The sequence below is a fragment of the Trifolium pratense genome, linkage group LG5, assembly GCF_020283565.1.
Source record: "Trifolium pratense cultivar HEN17-A07 linkage group LG5, ARS_RC_1.1, whole genome shotgun sequence".
Classification (NCBI taxonomy): Eukaryota; Viridiplantae; Streptophyta; class Magnoliopsida; order Fabales; family Fabaceae; genus Trifolium; species Trifolium pratense.
Window position 1 is genome coordinate 50,536,813 of NC_060063.1, and position 26,636 is coordinate 50,563,448.

Here is a 26,636-nt window from a genome sequence, read left to right on the forward strand (position 1 = left end):
AGGAACGTAGGGAACGAGCTTGCCGTCAACAATTTGATTCATTGCATCAGCTTCGCCAAGGCGCTTAGCATCGAGATCTAGAAAAAGAAGCTTGACTTGTTCTATAGCAAAAGAAAAGCCCTCGTCATATTGATTGGCGGCATAGAGCTGAAGCTCTGTGACATCACTCTCCAATCTAGCTTTCTCATCAGCTAAAGTCCCAGCGGAAAATACCGCCGCATCCCTCTCCTTGGAAAGCTTAGAAATCTTCTCGTCCTGAGCAGCGGCATTCTCTTTAAGCTTGGTCTCAGAAGCGGCGTAGCTTTCCTTAATCTTGGCCAGCTTCTCCTCGTACTCTTTCCTCAACCTCTCCGCCTCGCCTTCCTGTTCTTCCTTCAGCTTCTTAATATCTGCCTCCAGCTTGATCTTGGTCTCAGTATACCTCTTCTCAATATCAGCCAGATTATCATCAACGGTCTTCACCTTTTGCTTCGCCTCTTGGACCTCTTGTTCTTGGCGATTAGTCAGCAAATAGTTGAGAAGAGTGCCCTTAACCTCGTACTCCAAAGCCTTCTTCCTCAGGTCCTCAGTAGGAGTGTTGGTGAAGCGAGTCATATCGCCAACCATAGTCACTCCCCTTTCAATGAATTCGAAAGGGTCAAAAGAGCTCCAAGTAAGAGAAGCACCGGCATCGGCGTCTTGAGAGGGAGGCTGAGAAGAACTGGAAGCCACGCCTTTGCCTTTGGAGGCGTCCTTGACAGTTTGAGTAGTACTCTCGACCCTCTGCTTTTTGGGAGGAGGAGGAGCGACACCCTCGGTTTCCTTGGCTCCAGGAGCTGTTTTCCCCGGGATCTCGACACGGATCCGCCCTTCGTGCTTCTTCTTACTTCGCCCTTCTTTGGCAGCAGCTTCCTCCACTTGTAGCTGCTTCAATGGGTCGACCACAGCAACGGCGGGATTGGCTTTCTGCTGGCGAGCTTTTGCCAAAAACGCCAATCTCTCCTCATTAGAAATAGTCCTCATTCTCTCTGCAAAAATAAAAGAGACAAAGAAACACAAGTTAGCAATAAGGCGAGATCAACATTAAACAGAAATAGAAAAATATCAAAATCAGTACTTACGCAAATACTCTTCCAAGGCGTCACTATTACCCTCACACCTAAGAATGTCAGCGGTATCCATAAGGGCATAGGAATCAAGGAAGTTGACGGTATCTTGTTCAAAATCACTCAAAGCCTCAAAGATGGCTCCCTTGATAAGCCTAGGGTTATTGGTCCAATAGAAAGGAAATAGAGGATCGTCAACCTCATCATACATCAGATCAGGAAATTTCTCATCATTGCGAACCCGAAAGAAAGAGTCTTTGAAGTTTTTGAAATTGGAGGCATATAAACTTAGGAGACGACGGTTGGGTTGACTACTAAGGGAAACTAGAGATTGAGGTTTTAGGTTCTTTACTTGGTAAAAAGAGAAGAAAACACCAACAGAGGGATCCAGGTTAAAACCTGAACACATTACCTCAAAATCTTTTATAAAGGCCCAACTATTAGGATGGAGTTGGGTGGGGGCGACGTTAAGAACCTTCAACATCTCCGCCTCGAAAGAAGTGAAAGGCAACCAAATATTGAGGGGCTGGATCACGCCAGTATAAAGATAGAAATAATCTGGCGGGGTATCATTCTTGAAAAACACGAACTCGCCCTCCTTGACGGGCTCGGTTATAATCAAATCTTCACGAGGAGGGGAGTCAGAGAGTTTGACAGCTTTCCTAAAGCTCTTCACCATTTCCACACTAGTATACTTCGAAGGAACTTCCATGGTGACTGGAGTGTAGTCAGCAACGACCAGATCTCGGCAGGGGTTCTTCCACTTTCCTGTGAAAGAGGAAGGGGAGATTATGACGCAATCACTGTCATTACCACTATCACTACTGCTATCGCTATCACTACTACTACTCCCAACATCAAAACCCCACAATTCCGAATAAAACCCCCGGCTATTAAGAACGCCGTTAGCCCTAGTATAGTGGGCGCGAACTTGTTGCGCCCACTCGAGATAACTAGGAGAAGAAATAGGAACTCTCCCCTCATCCTCATCTAGCTCCCTCAAGATAACCATTTGTTCTAAACCTAATTATAGAAATTAGGGTTCCTACTCAGAACAGACCTAATTAACGAGAAGAAGAAAGGTATGAAGTGAAATACCTTATGAAACGGATGAAGACCTCGAAGCAAGGAGATAAAGTAGTCTTAAAACGGAGACCGTTGAAAACCTTTATCGGGAGAATGAAGAAGAGAGCATAAACTGGATCGGAATGGGAGTAGAAGATTTTGCAGAAGAAATAAAGGAAAAAGAAAGAGTAAAACCCCTATTTATAAGACTTTAGTCCGAACAGTTAATTTGAAGTTGTAAGGTTCGAACGAGTAAGCATCGCATGCGTCGTCGGATTAAATACGTGTCAAAAAGCGTGTATCCCGAGAGTAAGTTTTGGAAGATTTATCGTCAAATAGTTATTATCCTAAAGGCGAAGTTGAAGTCGCCTCGGAGCACAACGCGCCTCAAGAATGACCACGCCAAAAGTACGAGCCTCGCCTTTTTTTAGGCGTAACAGAAGTTAAAAGGGAAAAAACGCCCAAAAGGAAAGGATTCAAGATTAAGGAGAAAGCAAAACACAGGAACAATAAATTCAGTCCTAGACCAAAAAAAGAGATCTTTATTAATTTCGAAAAATAAAGGTACAATGATATAAAGCAAAGTTACAAAGAAAAACTAGTCCTAAAAATCCTATCACTCGGACTCCGAATCCCTCTGCACAGGCTCAGGAAGCGTCATCTTGGATTCCACGGTAATCCGGGATCCATCTTCTTCACCCGACGAAGAAGCACGAGAAGAAAGCTCGGGAGGAACATACGTCTCCAGAAACGAAACGTAATCCCCATCAGCGCTGTCAGAATCAGAGGTATCAGAGGAAAGAATGATAACCTCCACCTTCTTGACCTCTTTAGACCTTCGGGAGCGAGTGGAGTTAGAGGTAGATACCTCTACCCTTTTCTTCCTTCGCTGAGGTTGAGACTTCTCAGCAGCAGGTATTTTGGCATTGTTCTTTTCCATCGTGATGATTCAAAACAAGTTGATATAAATTTGAGTTTTATCAGGTGATATTTATAGTCAATGTTTAACCTTAACATCGTGATTAACGGTAGTAATAAATGCTTGGACGGTTGCAACCACCAAGTTTTGACTGTCTCGAGAAATGCCACTTTTATGTTTCCAAGAAGTCAAAATTTGACCCATTTTAGTTATTGAAGACTGCAAAGGGAAGCGGTACTAAAAGGAACAAAAGAACAACACATAAGGAAAGAAAATTGCTTAATATTCAAATTTTTTGCAAAGGAAATACAACGGAAGCAAAGAAACAGAATGAAAATAACGAAGGTTCAAAAATACGGAAACAAATTACAAACATAGGAAAAAAGACATAAAAGGGCAAGCAAGTAAAGACTTCATGGCATGGTAGAACTCCCCAATTCACCAGCATCGGCGACGGCGATACGGTGCATTTCCTCCAATGCCCGTTTCACCCTCTTCGCCTTCACCATGTTTCCTTCAATAGGCTTCAAATCTTCTTTCAGCTCGCCTTGCTTGTCCAAAAGGTCCACCAGAGAATGACGTCTGGAAATCAACTTAGTGACATCATCCCTAATCTCACCCTGAAGAGCCCTCTTCCTCTTCAAGAGTGGCTTCATCTCTTTGTTCAACATCGCCAAACGATCATCCACCCTTCGCTCCTCGCTAAAGCATATACCCAGGATCTCCTCCTACACATCCATGGTCTCTTTCGTGATCTCTATCTGGCTGTCGACAGCTTCGGTAACTTCGACATGGCATTCCTTGACATTCTCCACAGCAATCACAAAGGATGCACTATCCTTCAACTCTTTCTCCAGACGCAGCACACTGTCAAGAAAACGCTTCTCTTCCTTGGTCAACCTCCAGCAATAATCATTCAGCTCTTTGACAAATTCCGAGAACTCACCAAAATCGTCCATTAAGTCCTCCGTACTCAGGGTCAACATACGACGGAGTCGCTTAATGACAGGGGAAGCAGGAGATTGACCACATTCAAAGGGAAGGTTTTTAGGAGACATACTGTAGAAAGAAAACTTTTAGGCAAGCAGGTGAAAATGTGATGAGTGGATCCTATCATCGAATGATCCATTTTATAGAGGAAATATCCAATCGTGGCATCAGTAAATGGAGAGACGGTTGATAGATATGGTATAGGAGAACGAGAACGTGCACCAGAAAGTGGGAAGAAACGTGATGAAATTGTTCCCGCGCCATAAGTTTTAGAGGGAAAATTCGAATCATACTCAAGCACTTCACTCCTTTGGACTTCGTGCTTGGGGGGCTGTGGACTGGGCAATGGGCTTAAGGACATATCCAGTAAGCCCAATTAGTATAAGAAGGGGGATAGGCCCAAATCAAGCAAAACCTAAATATCCATTAGGCGACGAGTGGCCAAGGCGTGGCTAACAACAGCGTGGCAACGCCCAGAAGGGTAATCCCGTATCGTATAAATATCTTCTTCTTCCCAGTGTTAACCGATTGACTTGAAAAGAAAGAAATTAACTTCTCATAACCGCCATAGCTTGGAGACCAAGGTTACTATCCCTATTTTCATGCTGTATCACCGAAGAAGGTGCTGAAGACCGAATTTCTAGGAATCCTTGCTTGGAGAAGAAGACTAGAGGCTCTATAAATAGTTTCATACTTTCATTTGTAAAAGGACCTTTTTCTGACTTATAAAACTCCCAGGGTTGTTGGGATTGAACCAAGTGTAATCACACCATTTAATCAATAATACAACCCCCTTTGAGTTTTTACCAGAACAATATATATAAATTTAATTTAATTATAAAACCAACTTAACACATTTTAAATAATAATTGTTAGTATGAAACTTCACCTACATCTAAAAAATATATATATTATAGTGAATTTATAATACTCAACTAATTATTATGATATTACTTGTACTGTTGTTTGATAGATATAATTTCAAAACAAAAATCAATCAGAATGTTAATACCAAAGAAAATATGTACCACTGAATAATTCATGCATCTTTGTTATATATTTTAATTGTCTTATTTAAATTTTTTTAATTTCATCTTCCTTATTTTTTTATCCATAATTTCATCTTTCTATCATTTTATCTTCGTTATCATATACAATTTCTTATGAAATTCTTAATTTCATTGAACAAAAATTTCGTTTAAAAAATATTGACTTCAAAACCATGGACAAATGAAAGTTTTTATATTAAAAATTCACATTCACAAATTTTTAATGGCCCGTGTAAGACCCCGATATTTTACGCGGCTTATATATTTAAATATTGTATAGTTGTTGAATTGAAAATATTTTATTTATAATTTACCCAATGATAGTATTATTTTATAAATGTTTTTATGAGCTTAAATTCTCGTTCGTGATTAATTAAATTATAAATTATATCTTTATTTTTGTCTAGCAACAATCCATAGGAATATTATTTATTTTAAGAGTACTTATTTTTATTTTATAAATCAATGAGGTTAAGGGAATGACTAAGTTAGTATTTTGAGTATGTGGACCAATAGCTACATTATAGCAACAAGAAGATAGAGATACTAAAGGAGAGTTACTATATGTAGTGCAACATGATTAGCAAATCCATCATCATTATTTCTTCTTATTATTATTTTTATTATTATAATATATTAACTATTTTTGTTATTAATAACAATAACAATATGACTATAGACGTGGGTAGTTGGGATAATAAGATATGTGTTGTTTCAAAATGTGAAGGCCTGCCTAGGTTAGAAGTAAAATTATAACTCTTCCTCCTATTTTTGTGATAGCATGAGTTCCACTCCTCACTCCACTAATCCCTATTAGTTAGGAAAGTAGTTATTATATGAGTATTAAGTTCTCTCATATTATCATTCATACATCACGCTCTTAGAAAAACAAAAGAAAAGATTCAGATAGAAAACACAAAGAGAGTTATTAGAAAGAAAAAGGTGAATCAAGAAAAAGATTAAATGGTAGGAGTCTACACTTAAGCCAACACCACAAGTGTATACTTAGCGAAGCAAAGACCACTGTGTGAATTAAAAGTTGCCGCTATTAAGGTAAGAGGGTCCTCCGTTGTTTGTTTATTATAATTATACATATGTTTAAGTGATCTTTATGGTGTGTGTAAATGACATATGAATTCTTGTGATATGCATGAGTTTATTTTATTGTTAACCTTGATTAATTATGTCTTTTGATTTGGTGATTGGGGTTATCAATGATGTATCTGGTTGGTGATTGGGGTTATCATTGGGGGAGATCTTGTTTCTAAACCATTGTTGGAACAAGACCATTTTGATTAATTACTCGGTGGAGTAATTTTTGGTGTGACTAACTTAGTGGTGATAGGGTTCATACATTCATTGGTGACGGTGTGGTTCGGAATAATACCCAATGGTGGGGTACCGAACCTTAATACCCAACTGTGGGGTATTTATGTCCAATGGTGGGACACTGTCCAATGGTGGGACAATTTACTCTGCGGAGCAGTGATATCCGGATCATATAAGGTGCATTAGAGTATCATATAGACTAACCTCTAGGATTTGGTGGGGCATTGGAGGGTGTAACCATGGTGTCATGCGGTAAGTGATTGATATCTACTTGTTTTATTAGTGATAATTTATGATCATTCGGCATGTATCACTACCAGAAAAAACGCACACAGCGACAGACAATTTGAGGCACTAGCAAGTGAACCGCCGCCGATCTTATCAATGCCGACGGTTACTGCGTCTTCATTCAACCGCCTTTGTTGTTCGTGAATCTCGGCGGTTTTAGTGTGTATTGCGGCTGCGGTTTTAGTGCATACCGCGGCGGCTAATTATTTCCACTTATTTCTCGGTTCAAGTTTCACCGTTCCAAATCCCTAAATCTGTGATTCTCACTCACAAGATTCATTCCCTAAATCTGCGATTCTCACTCCACAAGCTCCAATCCCTAAATCTCTCAAAGCTAGTTCAGATTCATCTCAAGCTTCGTTCAAATTTGTTATTCAACCTCTCAAGCTTCGATGAACCTTCAAGCTTCGGGTTCAACATTTAGATTCAGGCTTTGTTGAACCTTCAATCTTCAATCTCCATTCAAATTGAAATTCAATCTTCAAAATCCAGGTTCAATTTCTTATTAGATTGTTTTTTCATCATTTGGTTTCATAAATTGGTAATTTAGGTTATTGGTTTGTACAAAACATACAATTAATGGATATTACTTAATTTTTGTATGTAATTTGCTTATTTTTCATAACTGTTTAGGGTTATATATAATATACTTCTTGTTTCACTACCAAATTAGAGTGATATATAAATCACGTCTTTCTTAGATCTACAAATTAAAGGTATAATTGTAACATAAACATAAAGTAGGACTCATAATAATAAAGTCGTGATTCATATATGATATTGTTGAATAAATTTAACTGTTTCTGAGCAGATTAAGCTCAACCTTTTTTTTTTTTTTTGATAAGCAGATTAAGCTCAACCTTGTTTTTGAGCAGATAAAGCTCAACCTTGTTTCTGAGCAGATAAGTTATAATCAGTAACTCTGTGCTAACTAGCCGTCTATTTCGGTTTGTCAACTTTCAATTATTTATATAAGCAATTCTGGAGAGCTTAGGAAATAAGTTGAAATCGGTTAATGAACTTTTCATAAGTTGCTTCTATAAGCTCTCACAAGTGTTTATGCTGATAGATAAGCTCGAATAAGTCGATTGAAACAGACCTTTATATTGTAATATTCTTATGGTTTTGTGTTTGTCGATGTGATTTGTTTATTTGTCTTTTTGTTTGTGGAAGGAAATGCGATTGGAGTTATTCCTTATCGGATCCGTGTCAAAGAAGAGGATGGTGAACTCTTTGTTGTTGATGAAGTTAATAGCAACATTGTTCGAATCACCCCACCACTGTCTCAATGTATGGCTACTCTTGTTTGTTCTCTTGAGTTTATATTAGCTAATACCGTTTATAGATGAAAATTATATAGTAAGTAAAATTTTGGATTAATTAAAAATTAGAATGATTTGATTTTCATCCACTTATCTTACGAATTATGTTTATGGTATTGCAGATAGTCGAGGAAGATTGGTAGCTGGGTCATTTCAGGGATACACTGATCATGTGGATGGAAAACCTAGTGATGCTCGGTTTAATCATCCCAAAGGTATATCTATGGATGATAAAGGGAATGTTTATGTTGCTGATAGCCTGATACTCAGAATCTTGCCATCAGAAAAATCGGAGATTCTTGTATGTGTTTATTTAGCTACAAGGATTCAGGATCTATATAGGACTATTAAGGTGTATTTCAGTATTTGTATTGTTACCAATCTTTGTAAATAATTTTTAGGTGTGACAACCATCGCTGGAGAAAAGTCAAATGTTGTTGGCTATAGAGATGGACCGAGTGAAGATGCTAAGTTCTCAAATGATTTCGATGTGGTATATATTCGACCAACCTATTCCTTGTTAGTCATTGACAGAGGAAATGCTGCCCTTCGGAAAATTATTCTTGACCAAGATGACTGTGATTACCAATCAAGTTCAATTTCAATTACAGATTTAAATTCTTATCTCATGTTTGCTATGCTTGTATCACACTTTATGGAGCTGGATCAACCATAATGGTGTCGCAAACCGGCAGTGTTGAAGTTGCACTTTATGCCCTTGTGTTTAAATTGTAACTTAAAATTGTATAATTAAAAGTTTATGAGTATTATTTTTGCTTGAGGATCCATTTGCAAGAGAAGTTTCTGAATCAATTTGTGTATTTTACTCTTATGAGTCTTGTGCAAATAAATGCATGTACATCTTTATATACATAAAATAAGGTAAAGCTCATAAAAAATGCATGTACATCTTTATATACATAAAATGAGGTAAAGCTCATAAAAAATTCAGTGTGTAAAGTAAATAATTCAAGTTATGAATGTAGATTTTTTTTTAATGGTATACAATTCTTAGACTGTAGGGCTTTTTTGTTTTTATTTTAGAATTTTCATAAAATCAAAAGAAAAACAAAATGATTTTTTTTTTTGAAAAAAAAAATAGTTTTTTTTTTGTGGGAAAAATTATTTTGTGGCGTTATAACTGACACTAAGAGGTCAATTTTTTATTTTAAAAAATATATATAGCGACGGTTAGGAACCGCCGCACAATCAATACAACCGACGCTAAGGTCGGTGCGGCGGTTATTCCGACGGTTTACTTGAACCGCCGCTGTATGCTGTAGCGAAGCTGCTTGTTGCATCAGTCGTCCAACCGCTGCAGCAGTCATTTAGCGACGGAAAAAACCGACGCTAATGCTTTTTTTTGGTGGTCGTCGCTTGCCTATTTTTTTGTAGTGTATATATGTATACTTGACTTATGCTTTCCTATATTTTGGAGAGACCCTCACTATAAATTTGGTCAGGTTACTGATCCAGTTGATCAGAGTTGCGAGCAGAAGCGTGGTGACGTATAGTTGAGGCTCCGAGATTGGGGATGTTGGTGTTAGTCTTGTCTAGATATTCACACAAGTGTTCAGAGTTATGACTAGCTATAGGTTGAGTGTTTGGGTGGTAAAAGGTCAAGATTCTTGACTTGGGAATTTACTTTTCAGTTAGAATTTAAATTAATCTCTTGTACTAATTGCTATTTCGATTTATTACTTTTGAGAAAGTTATTATAACATTTAATAATTATTTTTATTAACGAGATTTATAATTCTATTTTCTTTATTTGAAAAAAAATATCGTCTTTTGCTTAAAATTTCGTTAAATAATGTATGAAAATTTGGGATGTTACAGTTGGTATCAGAGCAGTTCGATCTAGTTCGGACTGTGTGGTTGGTTGGGAATTTGTGTGAGTCGTGTTAGTGCTGGCCATGTCCTCGGAATTCCTCAAGAGATGGTGTACGTTTAGTTACACCACACAAACCTTGTTGATTGTTATCTTATTCGAAATTGTTATCTTATTCGAAATAGTGTGTGCTCTAAGCACATATGCGTGAGTTTTGATCACATTTTAAAATAAGTCGAGTTAATCCATGATGTATCATTATTAAGAACTAATTTTCTCTAGTTACAGTTTCGAGGATGAAACTATTTTAGGAGAGTAGAATGTAACACCCCGCAGTTTCGAGGACGAAACTATTTTAGAAGGGTAGAATGTAAGACCCCGTAGTTTCGAGGACAAAACTATTTTAGGTGGGTAGAATGTAAAACCTCGATATTTTACGCGGCTTATATATTTAAATATTGTATCGTTGTTGAATTGAAAATATTTTATTTATAATTTACCCAATGATAGTATTATTTTATAAATGTTTTTTTTTTGTTGTTATGTGCTTAAATTCTCGTTCGTGATTAATTAAATTATATCTTTGTTTTTGTATAGCAACAATCCATAGGAATATTATTTATTTTAAGAGTACTTATTTTTATTTTATAAATCAATGAGGTTAAGGGAATGACTAAGTTAGTATTTAATTTGAGTATGTGGACCAATAGCTACATTATAGCAACAAGAAGATAGAGATACTAAAGGAGTTACTATATGTAGTGCGACATGATTAGCAAATCCATCATTCATTATTTCTTCTTATTATTATTTTCATTATTATAATATATTAATTATTTTTGTTATTAATAACAATAACAATATGACTATAGACGTGGGCAGTTGGGATAATAAGATATGTGTTGTTTCAAAATGTGAAGGTCTGCCTAGGTTAGAAGTGAAATTATAACTCTTCCTCCTATTTTTGTGATAGGATGAGTTCCACTCCTCACTCCACTAATCCCTATTAGTTAGGAAAATAGTTATTATATGAGTATTAGATTCTCTCATTTAATCATTCACACATCACGCTCTTAGAAAAACAAAAGAAAAGATTCAGATAGAAAACACAAAGAGAGTTAATAGAAAGAATGATGACGGATCGTCACACTCTTTAATCCATGCCTATTTTAGCAACATTAGATGCATTTTAGTAGGTTTTAAGTAATAAATTCAAGAGAAATCTATTCATAAGCATGATTACTTGTTATCTAAGAAAGTAGGAAAATGTGCAGGAAAATACAGATATATGCTACGCTGGGGGCGTGGAAGAGCCACGCGCAGCGTAGAGAGCTGCATCAGAGAAGACCCATTTTTACTTGAATTACGCCCGACGTGGGACCTCATCACGCGCGGCGTAATTCACTGAACAGAGAGGTGTTTTTCACAAGTTCAACTACGCTCGGCGTGAAGGATGATCACGCGCGGCGTGATGGAGAAGTTGAACTACGCTGGGGGCGTAGGGACCATCACGCGCGGCGCAATAGAGCCAATGTTGAAGATGTGAGCCTTCATATCTCATCACGCGCGGCGTAGGGCAGTTACACGCGCGGCGTGGACAGAGGAATTGCAACCACGCGCGACGTGGTAGATCTGGCGCGCGGCGTGGTTGCGTTTACTATATATTGAAATCTCATTTTCTGGTTCAGGGGTTGGAAAATCTGCTACTGTTCATCTACAATATGGTTTTAGGAGCAATCACAGTTGGATCCTGAACTTCATAGGATAGCTTCAAGCACCTCAGCAGCATGGATTCACACACCATGATGTTGAAGCTAGGAGGCGAACGAAGCAACATGAGGAGCTAGACTTCTTGTGGAGGTAGGATCTATGATAGCTTAGGATGTAGATTGATCTAATGTAACCTGCTATATTGTATGAATTTACTCTTTTATAGTGTTTACTTAATGCAAATCTGTACTTAAGGCCTTATGATCCTTCATTAGTGTTATAATGGATTTAGATTTGAGTCACGTATGAGAATATTGATTTAATATCTGAACTGAATTGCATTAAGCACTCGAGTGTTTCCGGTCGAGAGATTGAAACATAGAGTGTAGCGAACGATCAACGCGCTTTCATATCATTCGTTGTAGGTAGCTTACATCCGAGAGATCGGAGGAGTATCGACAACGAATAGAGTGGGTTTTGACAAGAGATTGCGATTCACTAATTTGTTGATCAAGTTGTGAACACTTGAGTAATTTCATATGATACGGTAGATTGCATGTGATTAAGCTATAGCCTAGGTGATTCCGATGATTCTACCTCGCTTTTCCACTGATTACATAGCACGTTTTTCGTACCAATCAATCACTCAAACAAATCCCCAATTTATGTTTTCTTATTGCATGATGTTTATAGACTCTATTATACTTGTTTAGTCGCGCAATCCCTGTGGATCGACAACTCATTTTTATTACTACGTGGCAATTCGTACACTTGCGAATAGGTCATCAAGTTTTTGGCGCCGTTGCCAGGGATTGTTGATCGATTCGACAAGGCAATAGTGTCTATTTTTCTGTGTTTCTTTGATTTTTCTGTTTTATATTTTTCTTTCGAGAGCTTTCTACTTGTTTGTTTTCCTTGTGCATGCGGAGGACAGGTCCCATTGAGCTGCAGTTTGATCCAAAAATTGAGAAGACAGCTCGTGCAAATCGGAAAGCGGCAAGAGAAGCTCAAGCTTCTAGAGAAAAAGCTTCGTTAAGTGGTGAACCGGACTGTCAAGAACAGAGTTCAGCTGCTATAAAAGAAGAGCAGGATCCACCGGTCGTCGTTCCACCACTTCCTCAACCACAAAGACGTACTCTTGGTGACTATGGGCGAAGAGATAATGACGCTCTAGCAAATCAAGGTTTTCAACCGGCAAACCCGGTCTCCTTTGACATAAAGAATACGGTGTTATCCACACTAAAAGAGAACCCTTACTCCGGATCGGAATCCCAATGTCCTAACTTGCATTTGTCACATTTCTATGAGACTTGCGATTATACCGACCCACCGGGGGTAAGTGAATCAGATAAAAGACTAAGGTTGTTCAAACACTCACTCACCGGCCGTGCTAAGGACTGGTTGAATACAATACCCGCCGGAACTATTGAGACATGGAGACAGCTTGAAAGGAAGTTTTTGGACCGCTATTTTCCTATTCACAAGTTCTTGGAAAGGAGAGCGGAAATCAGTAATTTCGAGCAAGCGGATGGAGAGACACTTTATGATGCTTGGGAGAGGTTCAAGGTGTGCTTAAAAAGGTGTCCCAATCATGGTTTCGACGGCCACAATCATATGCAAATGTTTACACAAGGTTTAAGGCCGCAAACACGCATGATACTTGACGCATCAGCTGGTGGTTCATTGAAAAATAGGGACGAGGCTGAGGCAAGAGAGCTGGTGGAAAGTATGGCTCAAAACGAGTATAGGGCCACAAATGATAGAGGATCGAAGAAGAGAGGATGAGTCTTGGAGCTGGACACGCAAACAGCTCTATTAGCTCAACAAAAGCTAATGACTAGCCAAATGGAAGCGATGATGAAGCTGCTGTCCAATCCTCAAAGTCAAACTTCTTCGATAGGTAAAATTGATAATGTGCGTTGTGATTTCTGTTTGCAGGACCATCCCAATGGCGGTTGTTTCCCGGAAGGCTCAGAGGAAGCTCGATACTTAGCTAATTTCCGGAAACCGTACAACAACAACAATAACGGTTCCGGATGGGGAAACAATATGCAAGGTCAAGGTGCACCTCAACAGCTGCAAAGGCCTCCATCAAGAATGGAGGAGACTCTTAATCAGTTCATGCTAATGACCCAAAGCAACTTCGAAGCGATGAAGTCTAGTCAAGAAACCTCAAACAAGAACCATGAAGCTTCTATTAAGAACCTTGAGGTACAGATGGGTCAGTTGTCAAGACAGTTTTCGATGTTGCAAACTCAAGGGGGTTTCGGTGGAAACACTCATGATAATCCGAAAAATGAAACTTGCAACGGAATCACCTTGAGGAGTAGAGAGGTACCTGAAAGACCAACTGTTGAGAAACCTTTGAAAAAGAAAGTCATTGAGGGAGAAGTCAAAAATAAGCAAGAGGGTGTAGTTGAAAAAGAGAGACATGAGGGAGAAGTCGAAAATGAAAATCCGTCTAAAGAAGTGGAGATGAGTGAGGATGAAGAAGAAGAAGAAGAAGTTGAAAAACAGAGGGAGATAAAAGAAAAAGAGAGAAAGAAGGTTGAAAAAGGAAAGGGTGTTGATGAATCGCCATATGCTAGGATGCCTTATCCTAGGAAGAAGAAAGTAAAGAATCTTGAGCGAGAAAAGGAGTTCAAGAAGTTTATGAAAGTGTTAAACAAGCTTGAAATGACTATACCATTGGTTGAAGCATTGGAACAAATGCCGAGTTATGCAAAGTTTTTGAAGGAGCTGCCTACAAAGAAAAGGAAACAGAGCAAAAATAGAGGTCAGTTGAAATACACTACGCTGGGGGCGCAATACACATCACGCGCGGCGTAGTGCAAGTTGAACAAAATGGTGCCTCTGGTTGGATAATTACACGCGGCGTAACTGAGTACCACGCACGGCATAGTGCAAAGTTGAAATAAAGGGTGTCACTGGTTGATCATCACGCGCGGCGTGGAGGAGTCCTACGCGCGGCATAAATACTGGGACTTAAGACTGGTGCTCACTGCTTCTATCACGCGCGGCGTGACCCGTCATCACGCGCGGCGTCGTTTGGTCAACATGACCGTTGGATTTTGGTCAAACTGAACGTTTGAAATCTGCATCACGCGCGGCGTGGGGTAGTTCACGCGCGGCGTCATCAGGTGACCCTGTTCTAACTATATAAACTCTCAATTTTTAGCTGAAGACTCACAATTCATCAAGGTTCAGATTCATCTGCTTGGTTTTAGGCTTCAGATCTATCAATTTCACTAAGTTCTTAAGTGTGATGTGAAGCCTAAAATCAGTGCAAGTGAATTCAGTTAACCTTCCTTTCTTCATTCAAAGACTATGCATTTCCTTTGGTAAAAAGTTTCAAAACGGTGAAGGAAAAATGTCTTTGCTCTCTAAGTTTCTGCTGAACTTGTTTTGCATTCATCACCATGGAAATAATTGCTTGATGTTGCTTGGATTTGGCTGGATTTGTACTCTTTTAACTTTGAATTTGAATTTTATTTTGTTTGATGGCGGAATGATTTTTACTCTTAGAATTTGTTTCGATATTTTGGCATGTTCTTTCTAGTTACTTGAGTATCAATTGCTTGATTGTCTCCGTGTGTGATTTGTGAAACTTGCAGTGCAATAGCTTGTTGCACTCATGTGATTAAGAGGCAAAGGAAGGGAACACACACTTTTTGACCGGTTCTTTGATTCGACCCAACCGTGAGGTATCGAACCAAACACTTCTCATTCTTTCTATGTGTGATATCCACTCATGTATTGTCTCTCGATTTTGCTTGTCGTCTTTTTATTTGTTTGGTACTTTTGTCGCACACACGAGGCATGTTGTTTGGTACCTTTGAGCTTTTCTATCCATCCTTACATATATATCTCTTTTGCTTACCCAATTTGAGCTGAAAAAGAAAATATTATTTTGCAAAACCTTAAGAATTTTTGATGAAAAAAAGGCATGACTTTCTTGGAGGTTAGGCACCTAATTAGTGGTTGATGCGCATTGCTCACTACTAAGTTTGGGGTTGCTCTTTGGAATTAGCAACAAATAAAGTTTGGGGTGAGGGTACTAGAGAACTTATAAAAAGTTTTGAATTGAAAATTTGAAAAATTTCAAAAAGTTGCAAGGCTTTAGACAATGTGAAAGAAAAGAAAAGAAAAGATTGAAAAAAAAAAAAGAAATGAATGAAAAGAGAAAAAGAAATGCAAAAGAAGTGATAGCCTTGAATTTCAAAAACAATTGCAAACTTGTGTATTGAAATGGAAAAGCTCTCTAGTCCACTTTGTTCAAAAGAATAGGGTTTTGGTTTATGTTAATTCTTTGACCTTAGGGGGATCTAACTCAATGTTTTTCTACTACTTATCCTAAAAAGTCACCATCCACCCTAACCAAGCCACGTTATAACCCTAAAAGACCTCTAAAGTGTGTGCACAAAGTGAACCGAATGAATTTTTAGACTACTTGCAAAATTATTGTTGACTTGCATTGATGTGTTGATTTGAGTGAATTACCATGAATGAAGAGTGTATTTGAGTAGTGTGATGAAATCATAGAACCTTGGTCGGAAAGTGTGAACTACTTGAAAATGCCTTGCGGGAACGATTGTGCAATTGAGCATTGTTTGCAGGTGGATCATTGATCATCAGGTGATTCTCACGTATGTATGATTCGAGTAAATTTAAGGAAAATGCCAAGGTCTTGACACAAAAGCTTGAGGTAAAGGTTGTTTCCTTGAGGACAAGGAAAGGTTCAAGTTTGGGGTTGTGATGACGGATCGTCACACTCTTTAATCCATGCCTATTTTAGCAACATTAGATGCATTTTAGTAGGTTTTAAGCAATAAATTCAAGAGAAATCTATTCATAAGCATGATTACTTGTTATCTAAGAAAGCAGGAAAATGTGCAAGAAAATACAGATATATGCTACGCTGGGGGCGTGGAAGAGCCACGCGCAGCGTAGAGAGCTGCATCAGAGAAGACCCATTTTTACTTGAATTACGCCCGGCGTGGGACCTCATCACGCGCGGCGTAATTCACTGATCAGAGAGGTGTTTTTCACAAGTTCAACTACGCCCGGCGTGAAGGATGATCACGCGCGGCGTGATGGAGAAGTTGAACAACGCTGGGGGCGTAGGGACCATCACGCGCGGCGCAATAGAGCCAATGTTGAAGATCAGAGCCTTCAGATCTCATCACGCGCGGCGTAGGGCAGTTACACGCGCGGCGTGGACAGAGGAATTGCAACCACGCGCGGCGTGGTAGATCTGGCGCGCGGCGTGGTTGCGTTTACTATATATTGAAATCTCATTTTCTGGTTCAGGGGTTGGAAAATCTGCTACTGTTCATCTACAATCTGGTTTTAGGAGCAATCACAGTTGGATCCTGAACTTCATAGGATAGCTTCAAGCACCTCAGCAGCATGGATTCACACACCATGAAGTTAAAGCTAGGAGGCGAACAAAGCAACATGAGGAGCTAGACTTCTTGTGGAGGTAGGATCTAGGATATCTTAGGATGTAGATTGATCTAATGTAACCTGCTATATTGTATGAATTTACTCTTTTATAGTGTTTACTTAATGCAAATCTGTACTTAAGGCCTTATGATCCTTCATTAGTGTTATAATGGATTTAGATTTGAGTCACGTATGAGAATATTGATTTAATATCTGAACTGAATTGCATTAAGCACTCGAGTGTTTCCGGTCGAGAGATTGAAACATAGAGTGTAGCGAACGATCAACGCGCTTTCATATCATTCGTTGTAGGTAGCTTACATCCGAGAGATCAGAGGAGTATCGACAACGAATAGAGTGAGTTTTGACAAGAGATTGCGATTCACAGTAAAAATAAGTGGAATGAGAATCGAGCTTCAAAATTTTCTCTATATGGTTTGAACTCTCATGGCTCACAAGACGAGCCACAAGACCCTTTAAAATTTCACCTTGGGCTTTCACATGGTCTTTTGAAGCTGGAGTTATAAAAATTTATGTAAAAATGCAGTGAATTTCACAAAAAGCTAGTGCGAAGATAATTGAATGGATAAATGAGATGAGCTATAGATGAAAATGAAACATTGAAATATGAAACTAACATTAAGTGTGGGATAAAACTGAAACTAGAAGAAATCAACAACTGCAAACCTACTTAATTTTGAAACATCCATTTGGACCGCTTAGGTTAGAAATTTTTTATTTTGGGGGAGGGGGCTTGATCATGTTTGAGTTCGTTCTAATCAAATATCGGGTGAAAATTTAAAATTCTCTACCTGATGACCGATTCAACCTGTTCAGAAACTTTTAACACTAATTTTTAATTATTGGAATGTCAAATGCGGGTCTTAATATTTTTCCTTTTTCTTTTCCTGTTGGAGAACACATGTCTTCTTTTTTCCCAAACTCAGTCCAGGAAATTCAAAAACTCCATTGTCCCAACATACAGAACCTTTCCAATAGCTACAGTACCAAGAGGCTAAAAATTCATGTTTTGAATTTTTCCTCAAATAAAAGGGCATAAAAAAATTGTTAACAAATACTTCATAAGTTTCTTGTTTATTATGCAGCAAACCCATACACCATTTTCTATCAAATACCATTTCTTCATATATGTGGAGCATGAGACATAATGTCAAGTTAAATAAATAGTGCTAACTTAACATTCATACCTGGTACAGATACGTCCGCAATTTCATCAAGAGCCCTGCATACAGAAGTTGCAGTACCTCCCTCACATAAGGCATCATAGGCAGCAAAGAAGGAAGAGGCTGATTTTCTACATTTAGATAAAGGTTCTCAATAAAAAAATTTACTATTATATTATATATTACTATATACAAAGAAAAGCTGATCTCACAGACCAGAGATCTCTAAGAACTTAATAAATAGAATACCAACCCATCAGATTTTAATCATATAATTACACATTTCATAAACAAAAGGTTATTCAGTGCTTCTAAATCTAGTGCAACATTAATTAATTTCAGTATATCAAATTATTTGAAGAAAACAGGTTTAAAAGAAATGATATCATACTTTGAGTCATTTATGAAATTTGAATAATAAAGAACGTCTATTTAAATACTGAATGCTCACCTTGTTGAGAACAACCACATGTGATTTGTTGATAATAGCCATTTTCTGCAATAAGAGATTATATCAGGGGTTGAATAGAACTTTGGCTTTCCATTGCCCAATTCAGTAACTGTTGTAACCACCACTGCTCAGAGCAAGAAATACCGATGAATATATATGATAGGAAATAATACTACATCACACAATTCCAAAAACATATTTAAGTCTATTTTTTACATAAAATTTGGGCTAATTTTGTTGACACAGTAAAATTCATCCTTTGTAGATACAAAAATGCAACACGTGCATGAGGAGTTCAGTTGCCAAACTTGCTATGAATCATAGCGAAACAACTTAAACAATTATTAAAAAACCTAATGATTAGACAACAATAAAAGGGGTTATTTTTTGCATAAAAAAATAGGCCAAACACATAATAATTATCTATTAAGAAAATTCAAATCTTCAAAATCGTCATAGTTTTACTAAACATCTGGTCTTTAGCAGGTTGTCAACGGAGATACAGGCCACATTATTGTTTTCTAAGTATTTAGGGAGGTTACACCAAACACAAGAAACCACATCAATGAACTTCATGCCTTTAAGATGAATGATAGACAAGTCATTATCTGTATGTACATATCGCACCAAGTGGAATATTTAAAAGAAAGGATGCACCAAATAAAATGAAATAAAAAGTAACCGAACCATTAAAGAAGAATATGACCGGACACACATTAACTAAAGACAACTTCAACAAGATAATACTGTGTAGGAAACAATAGCTTAAGGGATATGCATACAGTTAGGAATTAGGATTTGACAACTATGAAGGAAAAAATTCAGAACAAAAAATCCACCTTGCATTGGATCAAGCTGATTAGAAGAGCAGTTGTTTATATCTAGCCCTCAGCTAAGCCAGTGCCCATGATGATCAGCAACACAGATGCCAAAATGTTCTTAATCTGAATCAAAGCAACATCTCGAGGATCAGGGAAAAGCCTTGTTGTATATCTCAAATTATTATTTAATCAATCTTGAAAGTGTTACTAACCTGAGATGCTTCCTTTCCGTTCATTTGATGTGCGGACTCCAGCCAAAGAAATGAGAAAAAGTTGAGTTTTTGGGGTGACATGCTGGCGGACTTATTATGAAATACCTCCCGCTGGAGCTGCTCCAAGTCATTTAGTGTTCATTATCCAAGGAATGTAAGTAATATTGGGTAAGATGAGTTACACGAATCGAGTATGTCACAATTGAGTATGTCACAATTATGGAAAGAAGAATTTGCAATATATCCATACTGAGACAACTAAAAAGTAGCATTGTTGTGTCAAAACACACCTAAATTTTAGTGCAATAGTAATCCACGAATAGTATCCAGAAAAATAATCAACAAAACTTGGTAGTTAGTTTTTTTACCTATAATTGTGATGCAAATTTAAATTTAAAAAATGACCAAATTGTTAAGGTTAAATTAGTCGAGAAATTTGTCACACCAAAATTAGTAGTTAGTTTAGTGACAGTTAAGTTAGAGTTCCCTTTATATAATGGTGTAGATTATCTGTAATTATTAACCAATTATCTGCCTAGTTCCAATTCTAATTTGCATCAAATAACTCTCACTTCCTCTCAACCACGCATTCCTATTTATAGGCAACAAACTCAGTTAGCTACAGATAAGAAACAATTACAATTCAAATAAAAGTGATGGTTGCTAAAGATGTTTTTACCAGAAATACTCATTAAAATCATCATGATTTCTCCAGGATGAAGGAGGCGCCTTCCCATTGTCATTGTTTGTAGCTTTCTGAGTCTTCTTCTTCTGATAATAATAATAATAATAATAATAATAATAATAATAATAATAATAATAAATGACTTGGAGATATATTTCAGTCAACTTATCGTAGTAAAAACTCATCTTGGATGGTTTCAGTGTTTTTCTGACCATGTCAGGTCTGCCGACAACATCAATAAAGTATAAAACAAACACCTTGAATATGTAAAGAAAGGTGAAAATTGCCAACCTGCTAGAGTTCAAGTTCGGCGGCAATTATCAGCTGGTCAAATCTAACTTACAATTGAAAGCTTTGAGGAGCAGAAAGATCAGGTCGGTGTGGTTGGTCCCGATATTTAGTAAGATTAGCCAAATGATGGTTTCTTGTGATCAGGTCGGTCTTGTGATTTCATAATTTGTGAGGGATACCCATTTAGGAAAGGACAGCAGATTCTAGTTCTCCATTATGCTTCTAATTTAGGAGATATTCTTATTAATATATATCTCAAATGACCGGAAAATAGAGAGAGAAAATGATAACAAAAGAAGTGGCAAAAACAAAATTAAGGGACTGAAGTGAATGAGCAAGTCAATGGAAGGTGGGAATTGAAAAAAAAAATTGTTGGAATTGCAAAAACAAAGAAAACTAACTATGTAGAAAAGTTTGGGAATATACTTGGTAGTTAGATTCAAACGTATTTCTGAAAAGAAAAAACTTCACATAGAGGAATGTTGTGGTTACCTTGCTCTTTTGGACTCCTAAACGAACTTAAAGGCCAGTTTCTTTATCTCTTTCGGCCTAAAATGTAGTCAAAATGCAGATTAGTTGTTCATATTAGGAACAAATATATTTTGGAGTAGAAAGACCAAATAGCAACAGAAAGTTTAAGATAAAATATAACCAGAATGTGGTGAAAAAGGTTATTGTGCTTAATGACTTTATCTTCCCTTATAGGACAAACTTCTAGCCAATCCAATGCAAAAAACTTCAATGCAATTCCGCCATTTCCATTGTAGACACCAATCTACAAAAGTGAAGACAAACTCAAACCATAAAACTAAAGCAAGAGATTTAACAATGGCATATATCATTGAACTCATGATTTAAAACTAAATGCATATAATTAAATGCATAGTATTCCAGTAAAGTAATTATATTAATCAAATACAAGCACCTTATATTATATATGGACAACCAGCTTTGAAGAAAATTCCAGACATCTTATGCAAAGCTTGGCTCATAAGACGAGCCTGCAATCCCATTTGCTGCATTCCAATATCACCCTGTGCATTTTTATATGAAAAATATGGTTATTTAAAAACATTTTAATTGAAATGGTTATATAAAAACATTTCATAACAAGCAAAGAATTATATTTCCGAAAATTTAAGTTTACTTAACCCAATACATTATTAATTTAAATTTTAAGTTAAAATAATATACCTCCGTGAACAGTAATTTGCAGAGGAAACATACAATAGAGATTGTATTAAGTTATTCCATTTTTCATGCCATCAATAGAGATATATTTTCATGTCCTTGCAGCCAGAGTTTACAAATGCATGGATGATCTTAGTGCTAATAGATTATTGGTCTATGATAACAAATGGAAGAATTTATTTCATTTTACATTGAGGTTTCTCATTTATAAATTCTACAAGTTGAATTGTAACATAGCCTTTAATTCAAGTCTCACATGTCATTTACACATTTAATAATGTATGTATGCAAACCTACTTTACGTGAGTTGCAATGCTTCTTCCCTTTTCAAGTCAAACACCTTGATAAGTGCGTCTTCCACGACCTGTGTGAAATCTAATGATGCAAAATAGTATTAAACGAACTTCAATTGAATATTATCAACATAAACTGCCAAAGCACAATATTTGAAAGTTAAATATGAAACAGGCCATTTGCACCGGCCATTTCCAGTCTGTCTATTGTGGTTCGAAATTCCGCTATGCTACAACGCTATAACGCAGCAATAGAGACTATTTTAAAACAATTTGTACTTGTTTCAAAATTTTATTATTTTTGTACTAAATAGCATATCATGGAACAATAATGATTTGTTTATATTCCTCAATGATATAAACGCTATAGCACCACCATAGCCTCATTTTGACAACATTGCTTCATGTTGGTTTACAATGGAGGCCGGAAGTATATTAATTGCATGAGCAGAACTATGCCGATGAAATTTACAAAAAACGAACAACAATGGAAGGGAACAAGTGTTTATCACTTCACATGCAAAGCAAGAGAATATACCTTATCTGGTGTAGATGCACCAGATGCTACACCAATCCTTAATGGACCCTTTGGTAGAAAGTTTTCTTTCTCCACAAGTTCGCCATGCTGAAAGATGAAACTATAAACATTATTATTAATAGTGAAAAAGAACTAATAACAGTTGGTGACATGAGGTATAAAGGACTATTTGAATTGACTTGATTGAGTTTATCTATTGACATAAGCACTTGTGAGACCGCTTGGGAGAGTATACGAAAACAGTTTATGAAATGTCCATAAACTGTTTTCAGCTTATTTCCTAAGAAGCTTATAAAACAGTTTGCTTACATTCAATTTATGTGCTATTCTGTTTCCTGGACCAATTATTTGCTCACTATCAATCCAGTAAGAAGGAATTCCGCGTTCCTCAGCTATCTCTTGAAGGTGCGATGTATTATTCGAGTTCCAACCACCAACAACTAACATACAATCCATATCTTTCTCCACCAGCATGTAAATAGCATCTTGTCGCTCCTAAAAGGAAATTCAAAATAACTGTTTGATTAGAATGAAGGCATATAGAATGGCCACTGGCCAAAAATATATATTATGCATAACAGTGCGATGTAGAACTGGCTAAGAGCTGCACAAATTGTGTTGAAGCAATAACATCAAGAACTAGAGAAGTGGAAATACCTGAGTAGCATCACAAATTGTGTTGAAGCTTATAAAGTACTCAGTAACGTTTTCCACACGATATACTTGCGCATCATTCTCCTCTCCACCAGTTTCCCTGTGAGCCGATCATCAAAATACATATAAGAATTAATTAAAATATATGAATAGAGAAAAAGAGAAACTCTTTGCCCCAACTACTAATTAAATTTATGTACAAGAAAAATAAAATAATCACGACATTGAAGGGAATTGGAAACAAGATTGTTGACAGGACAGGACAAAAGTCATACCTCGAAAAATACCTCTCTGGTTGAGCTGGACCCATTAAGTTCATATGATAATACAATAGTGCACGTGTCTAAATGCTCTTATGAAAATCAATCCACAAATAAAATTTGTACATATATTCAACCATTTAAAGCATTTTACTTGATTTATGGGAACTTAAGGGTCAATTCAGAGTTCTACTAGTTAAATTGGCCTATCCCTTTCTATATACAAACTTATTTTTACCTATTGAAATTGTTGGTGAGCTTCAATTGCATTCGGATCTAGTAACATTAATCGTTCAGATCTAGTTCAAATCATACATTTCTATCATACCAGAAGGTACATAATAATAAATTCTTGTTATTACTTACCAGAAGTTACTATATCGTAGGGTGGTTATTAGGTCCATTATGTACCATTTTAAAGCAAGTCCAGAAACATCACCAGCAGCATCGTCAAGTTGTTGTATGATGATATTATTCAATTTAAGTTCGAGATCAGGATCGGCCCTAAAAGTGGGTTTGGTCAACTCATTAAGCAAATCAGAAGTGGCCATATAGTTGTCTTCCCGGGCAAAGCTAAGTTAGCCATTCTTGTATGAGACTATAAGTAATGTGGAATGTTGTTAGTTAGTTAGTTAGGGAATATGAGAAGCAACAAACAGAAAAATAAACAAACAAACTAGTGGAATTGAAAATAATCATGCATACAAAAGACCTTGATTGGAGATTTATAAGCAACGCATCATCATCATCATCATAAAGCGAAGATTGGAATGTATCAGAGAAAGAGAGATAGAAGCCTAAACCTAAGGCGGGAGTGGATCAGCATAAGTCAAAACTCAGAATGCATGCGGCGGAATAAATCAGAATGAATGAAAGAGAGGTTTATAAGCAACGCATCATCATAATCATAAACATAAAGCCAACTTTTGGTTTCGTCTTGGGCAAGGTAGTGGTTTTTTAATATTGACATGAATTTACTTCACAAAAGGCAAGTCAATATAAAAAAAGGCGGGATAAGGGCTAAATATCATTTGGAATATTCCTGTTTTCTCTCCAAGTGAACAACATTGTTACAACAGTGAACAAGCATATGGAATAAATATATAAATATTAAATAGCAAAGGTGCAAGCTTCAATGTTTTATGAACTTTGATTTATCTAGCACAGGGGTGGAAACTGTGATTTTGTTCAGAAAAGTACCTTCGATAAACCATGGCTATGGCCATCCAGATGCATTATAGACTGCTCTAAACAAGGAAGGGTTTGAACCATTATTACTCAATTGAGCTCGCCAACTGGATAAAATTATATCATGACCGAAAGGACTCATATCAGGTATGTAAGACCCGTAATTTCACAGTTTATTTTGTGTAAGGAAAATAAATATTGGATAAAAGTTTTAGGGTTTTTGTTTAAGTCGTTTTGTATGTATTGTTGGAATAACGGCAATTTTGGCTGAGTTTAAGTCTGTTTTGTGCTCGTGCGCTGAAAAGGCACAGACTTTTGGGCTTTAATCCTCTTTTATGTATGAGAAGGTTTATGCAAATTCAGAATGACGAGTTTTGGATTATTCTCGCTTTTGGAAAAACGAGTAGAAATTTTACCCGCTGACGTAAAATTTTACGGTTTCCGAATTCAGTAAATTTTGGGTGGAAGTTTTATATATCTGCGCGAGTTAGGATATGTCCTGAGAATAATTTTCGAGAGTGTGGAAGAAAATTACAGTCACGGAAAAAGATTCTGCGATAAGTTTTGGAATTATTTTAAGACGGACTTCCGTTCCGTAAGTTTTCTGTTTTTACGAATTTTGCTCGTCGCGGCGCGCGAGAGCTGTGGGGCGTGAGAGAAAATATCTAGATATTTGTTAAAGTAAAATGGATGGCTAGGATTGGCCTAGGGTTTTGTCTTTTGATCCAATGGCTAAGATGGAGCAAGATCACTTTGTCATAGGATTGTTTGGTAGACTTTTAACTTAGAAAAAAAATTGCAAAGCCTCTTCTCTTCCTCTCATAAACCGCCCACCTCTCTCTCTCACTCACCTCACCATTGATTTTTCATTTCTCATCCATTCAAGCTTGGATTTGTCTTGTTGGATCAAGGAACATGCAAGGAAATCACTCCTCATAAGGTAACTAACCAATTCCTTACCTTTGTTGCTCTAATTCTCCTAGTTTTAGAAATTGTTCTTGAGCATGTTCTTGAGAATTTTCTAGGATGTTAGTTTTGGGTGTTTGTGGTTCTAGGGAAGTGTTTAGGAGTAGTTTATAAGCTTGTTTAAGCTTGGCACATGTTGGTTTCCATGGTGATTAAAACTTTCATGAAATCTTTTGTTAGGGTTTGAAAAATTGATTTAAAATGCTCATAACTTTGAAAACTTGTGTTGTGCTTTTATTTTTGGTGTTGTTTATGAACATTGTAGGGAAATGGATGTTAGAAAATGGCTTTGATTTTGTGAAACAAGGAAAAATATTTTTGGTGTGTGTTCTTGAGGACTTTATGAACAAATTTTTAGAAATCCTTGTTTTGACCCTCAAAATGAATTAGTTGATCATTTCCAGAGGCTTGCTATGTATTGGCATTGAAAAAAATTTGGGTGTGGTTCACATTTTCAAAACTTTTGGTCATGAGAAATTTCGGAAAAGTGTGGTAGAGGTTTCAAAATTGGTTAGGGCTTTGAGGGAGGCACAATTGTGGCCTAGGGTGAATTACCATGCAAAATTTTTTGGGTAAAAAAATGGTTTTGGTGTTGTATGTGTGTTAAAGAACCAAAAATTGAATTTTCGTAATTTGAGGCTTTGCCCGGAAAATTTTTTGGGGCTTGGATTAGTGACTCAGGGGTATTATGGGATATTACCATGCCCTCGGAAGCGAAAAATTTTGAGCGGAAGGGCCACTTTGTTTTTCAATGGCCGAACCTAGCTTGTGTGGGGGGGGGGGGAAATTTGTGAAATTTTTCTAAGTCCACAATTTTGTGAAAAATGAGCATGCTTTGATGAAATGATCATAGGTGGGTCAAAGTTTGA

General features: G+C 37.0%; 2 protein-coding genes, 2 long non-coding RNA genes and 1 other non-coding gene across 5 annotated transcripts in view; 1 reads left to right on the forward strand and 4 right to left on the reverse strand.

Moving 5' to 3' along the window:
* The window catches only part of LOC123884110, a 35,386-nt gene extending 14,918 nt beyond the window's left edge, over positions 1-20,468 (reverse strand). The window contains exons 1-3 of the mRNA XM_045933120.1: positions 20,381-20,468; positions 19,702-19,818; positions 19,508-19,612 (exon numbers count right to left, since the gene is read on the reverse strand). Coding sequence (XP_045789076.1) covers positions 19,508-19,514 — 7 coding nt within the window. The 5' untranslated portion in view covers positions 19,515-19,612; positions 19,702-19,818; positions 20,381-20,468. The remainder of the gene's footprint in view (positions 1-19,507; positions 19,613-19,701; positions 19,819-20,380) is intronic.
* On the forward strand, positions 6,904-8,280 carry LOC123884111. Its single transcript, XR_006800697.1, has 3 exons — positions 6,904-7,217; positions 7,899-8,015; positions 8,170-8,280. It is a non-coding gene; the product is annotated as an uncharacterized LOC123884111 (long non-coding RNA).
* On the reverse strand, positions 13,080-13,186 carry LOC123887797. The gene has a single exon (XR_006801791.1). It is a non-coding gene; the product is annotated as a small nucleolar RNA R71 (small nucleolar RNA).
* Positions 17,489-18,699, reverse strand: LOC123884112. The gene is made up of 3 exons (XR_006800698.1): positions 18,669-18,699; positions 18,242-18,348; positions 17,489-17,548 (listed from the first exon to the last, which is right to left on the reverse strand). It is a non-coding gene; the product is annotated as an uncharacterized LOC123884112 (long non-coding RNA).
* LOC123886852 (4-hydroxy-3-methylbut-2-enyl diphosphate reductase, chloroplastic-like) lies at positions 20,441-23,173 on the reverse strand. The gene is made up of 4 exons (XM_045936129.1): positions 23,009-23,173; positions 22,700-22,786; positions 21,603-21,711; positions 20,441-21,452 (listed from the first exon to the last, which is right to left on the reverse strand). The coding sequence occupies exons 1-3, from the start codon at positions 23,171-23,173 to the stop codon at positions 21,604-21,606; spliced, it is 360 nt and encodes a 119-aa protein (XP_045792085.1). The 3' UTR covers positions 20,441-21,452; position 21,603.
* Positions 23,174-26,636: the final 3,463 nt, after the last annotated feature.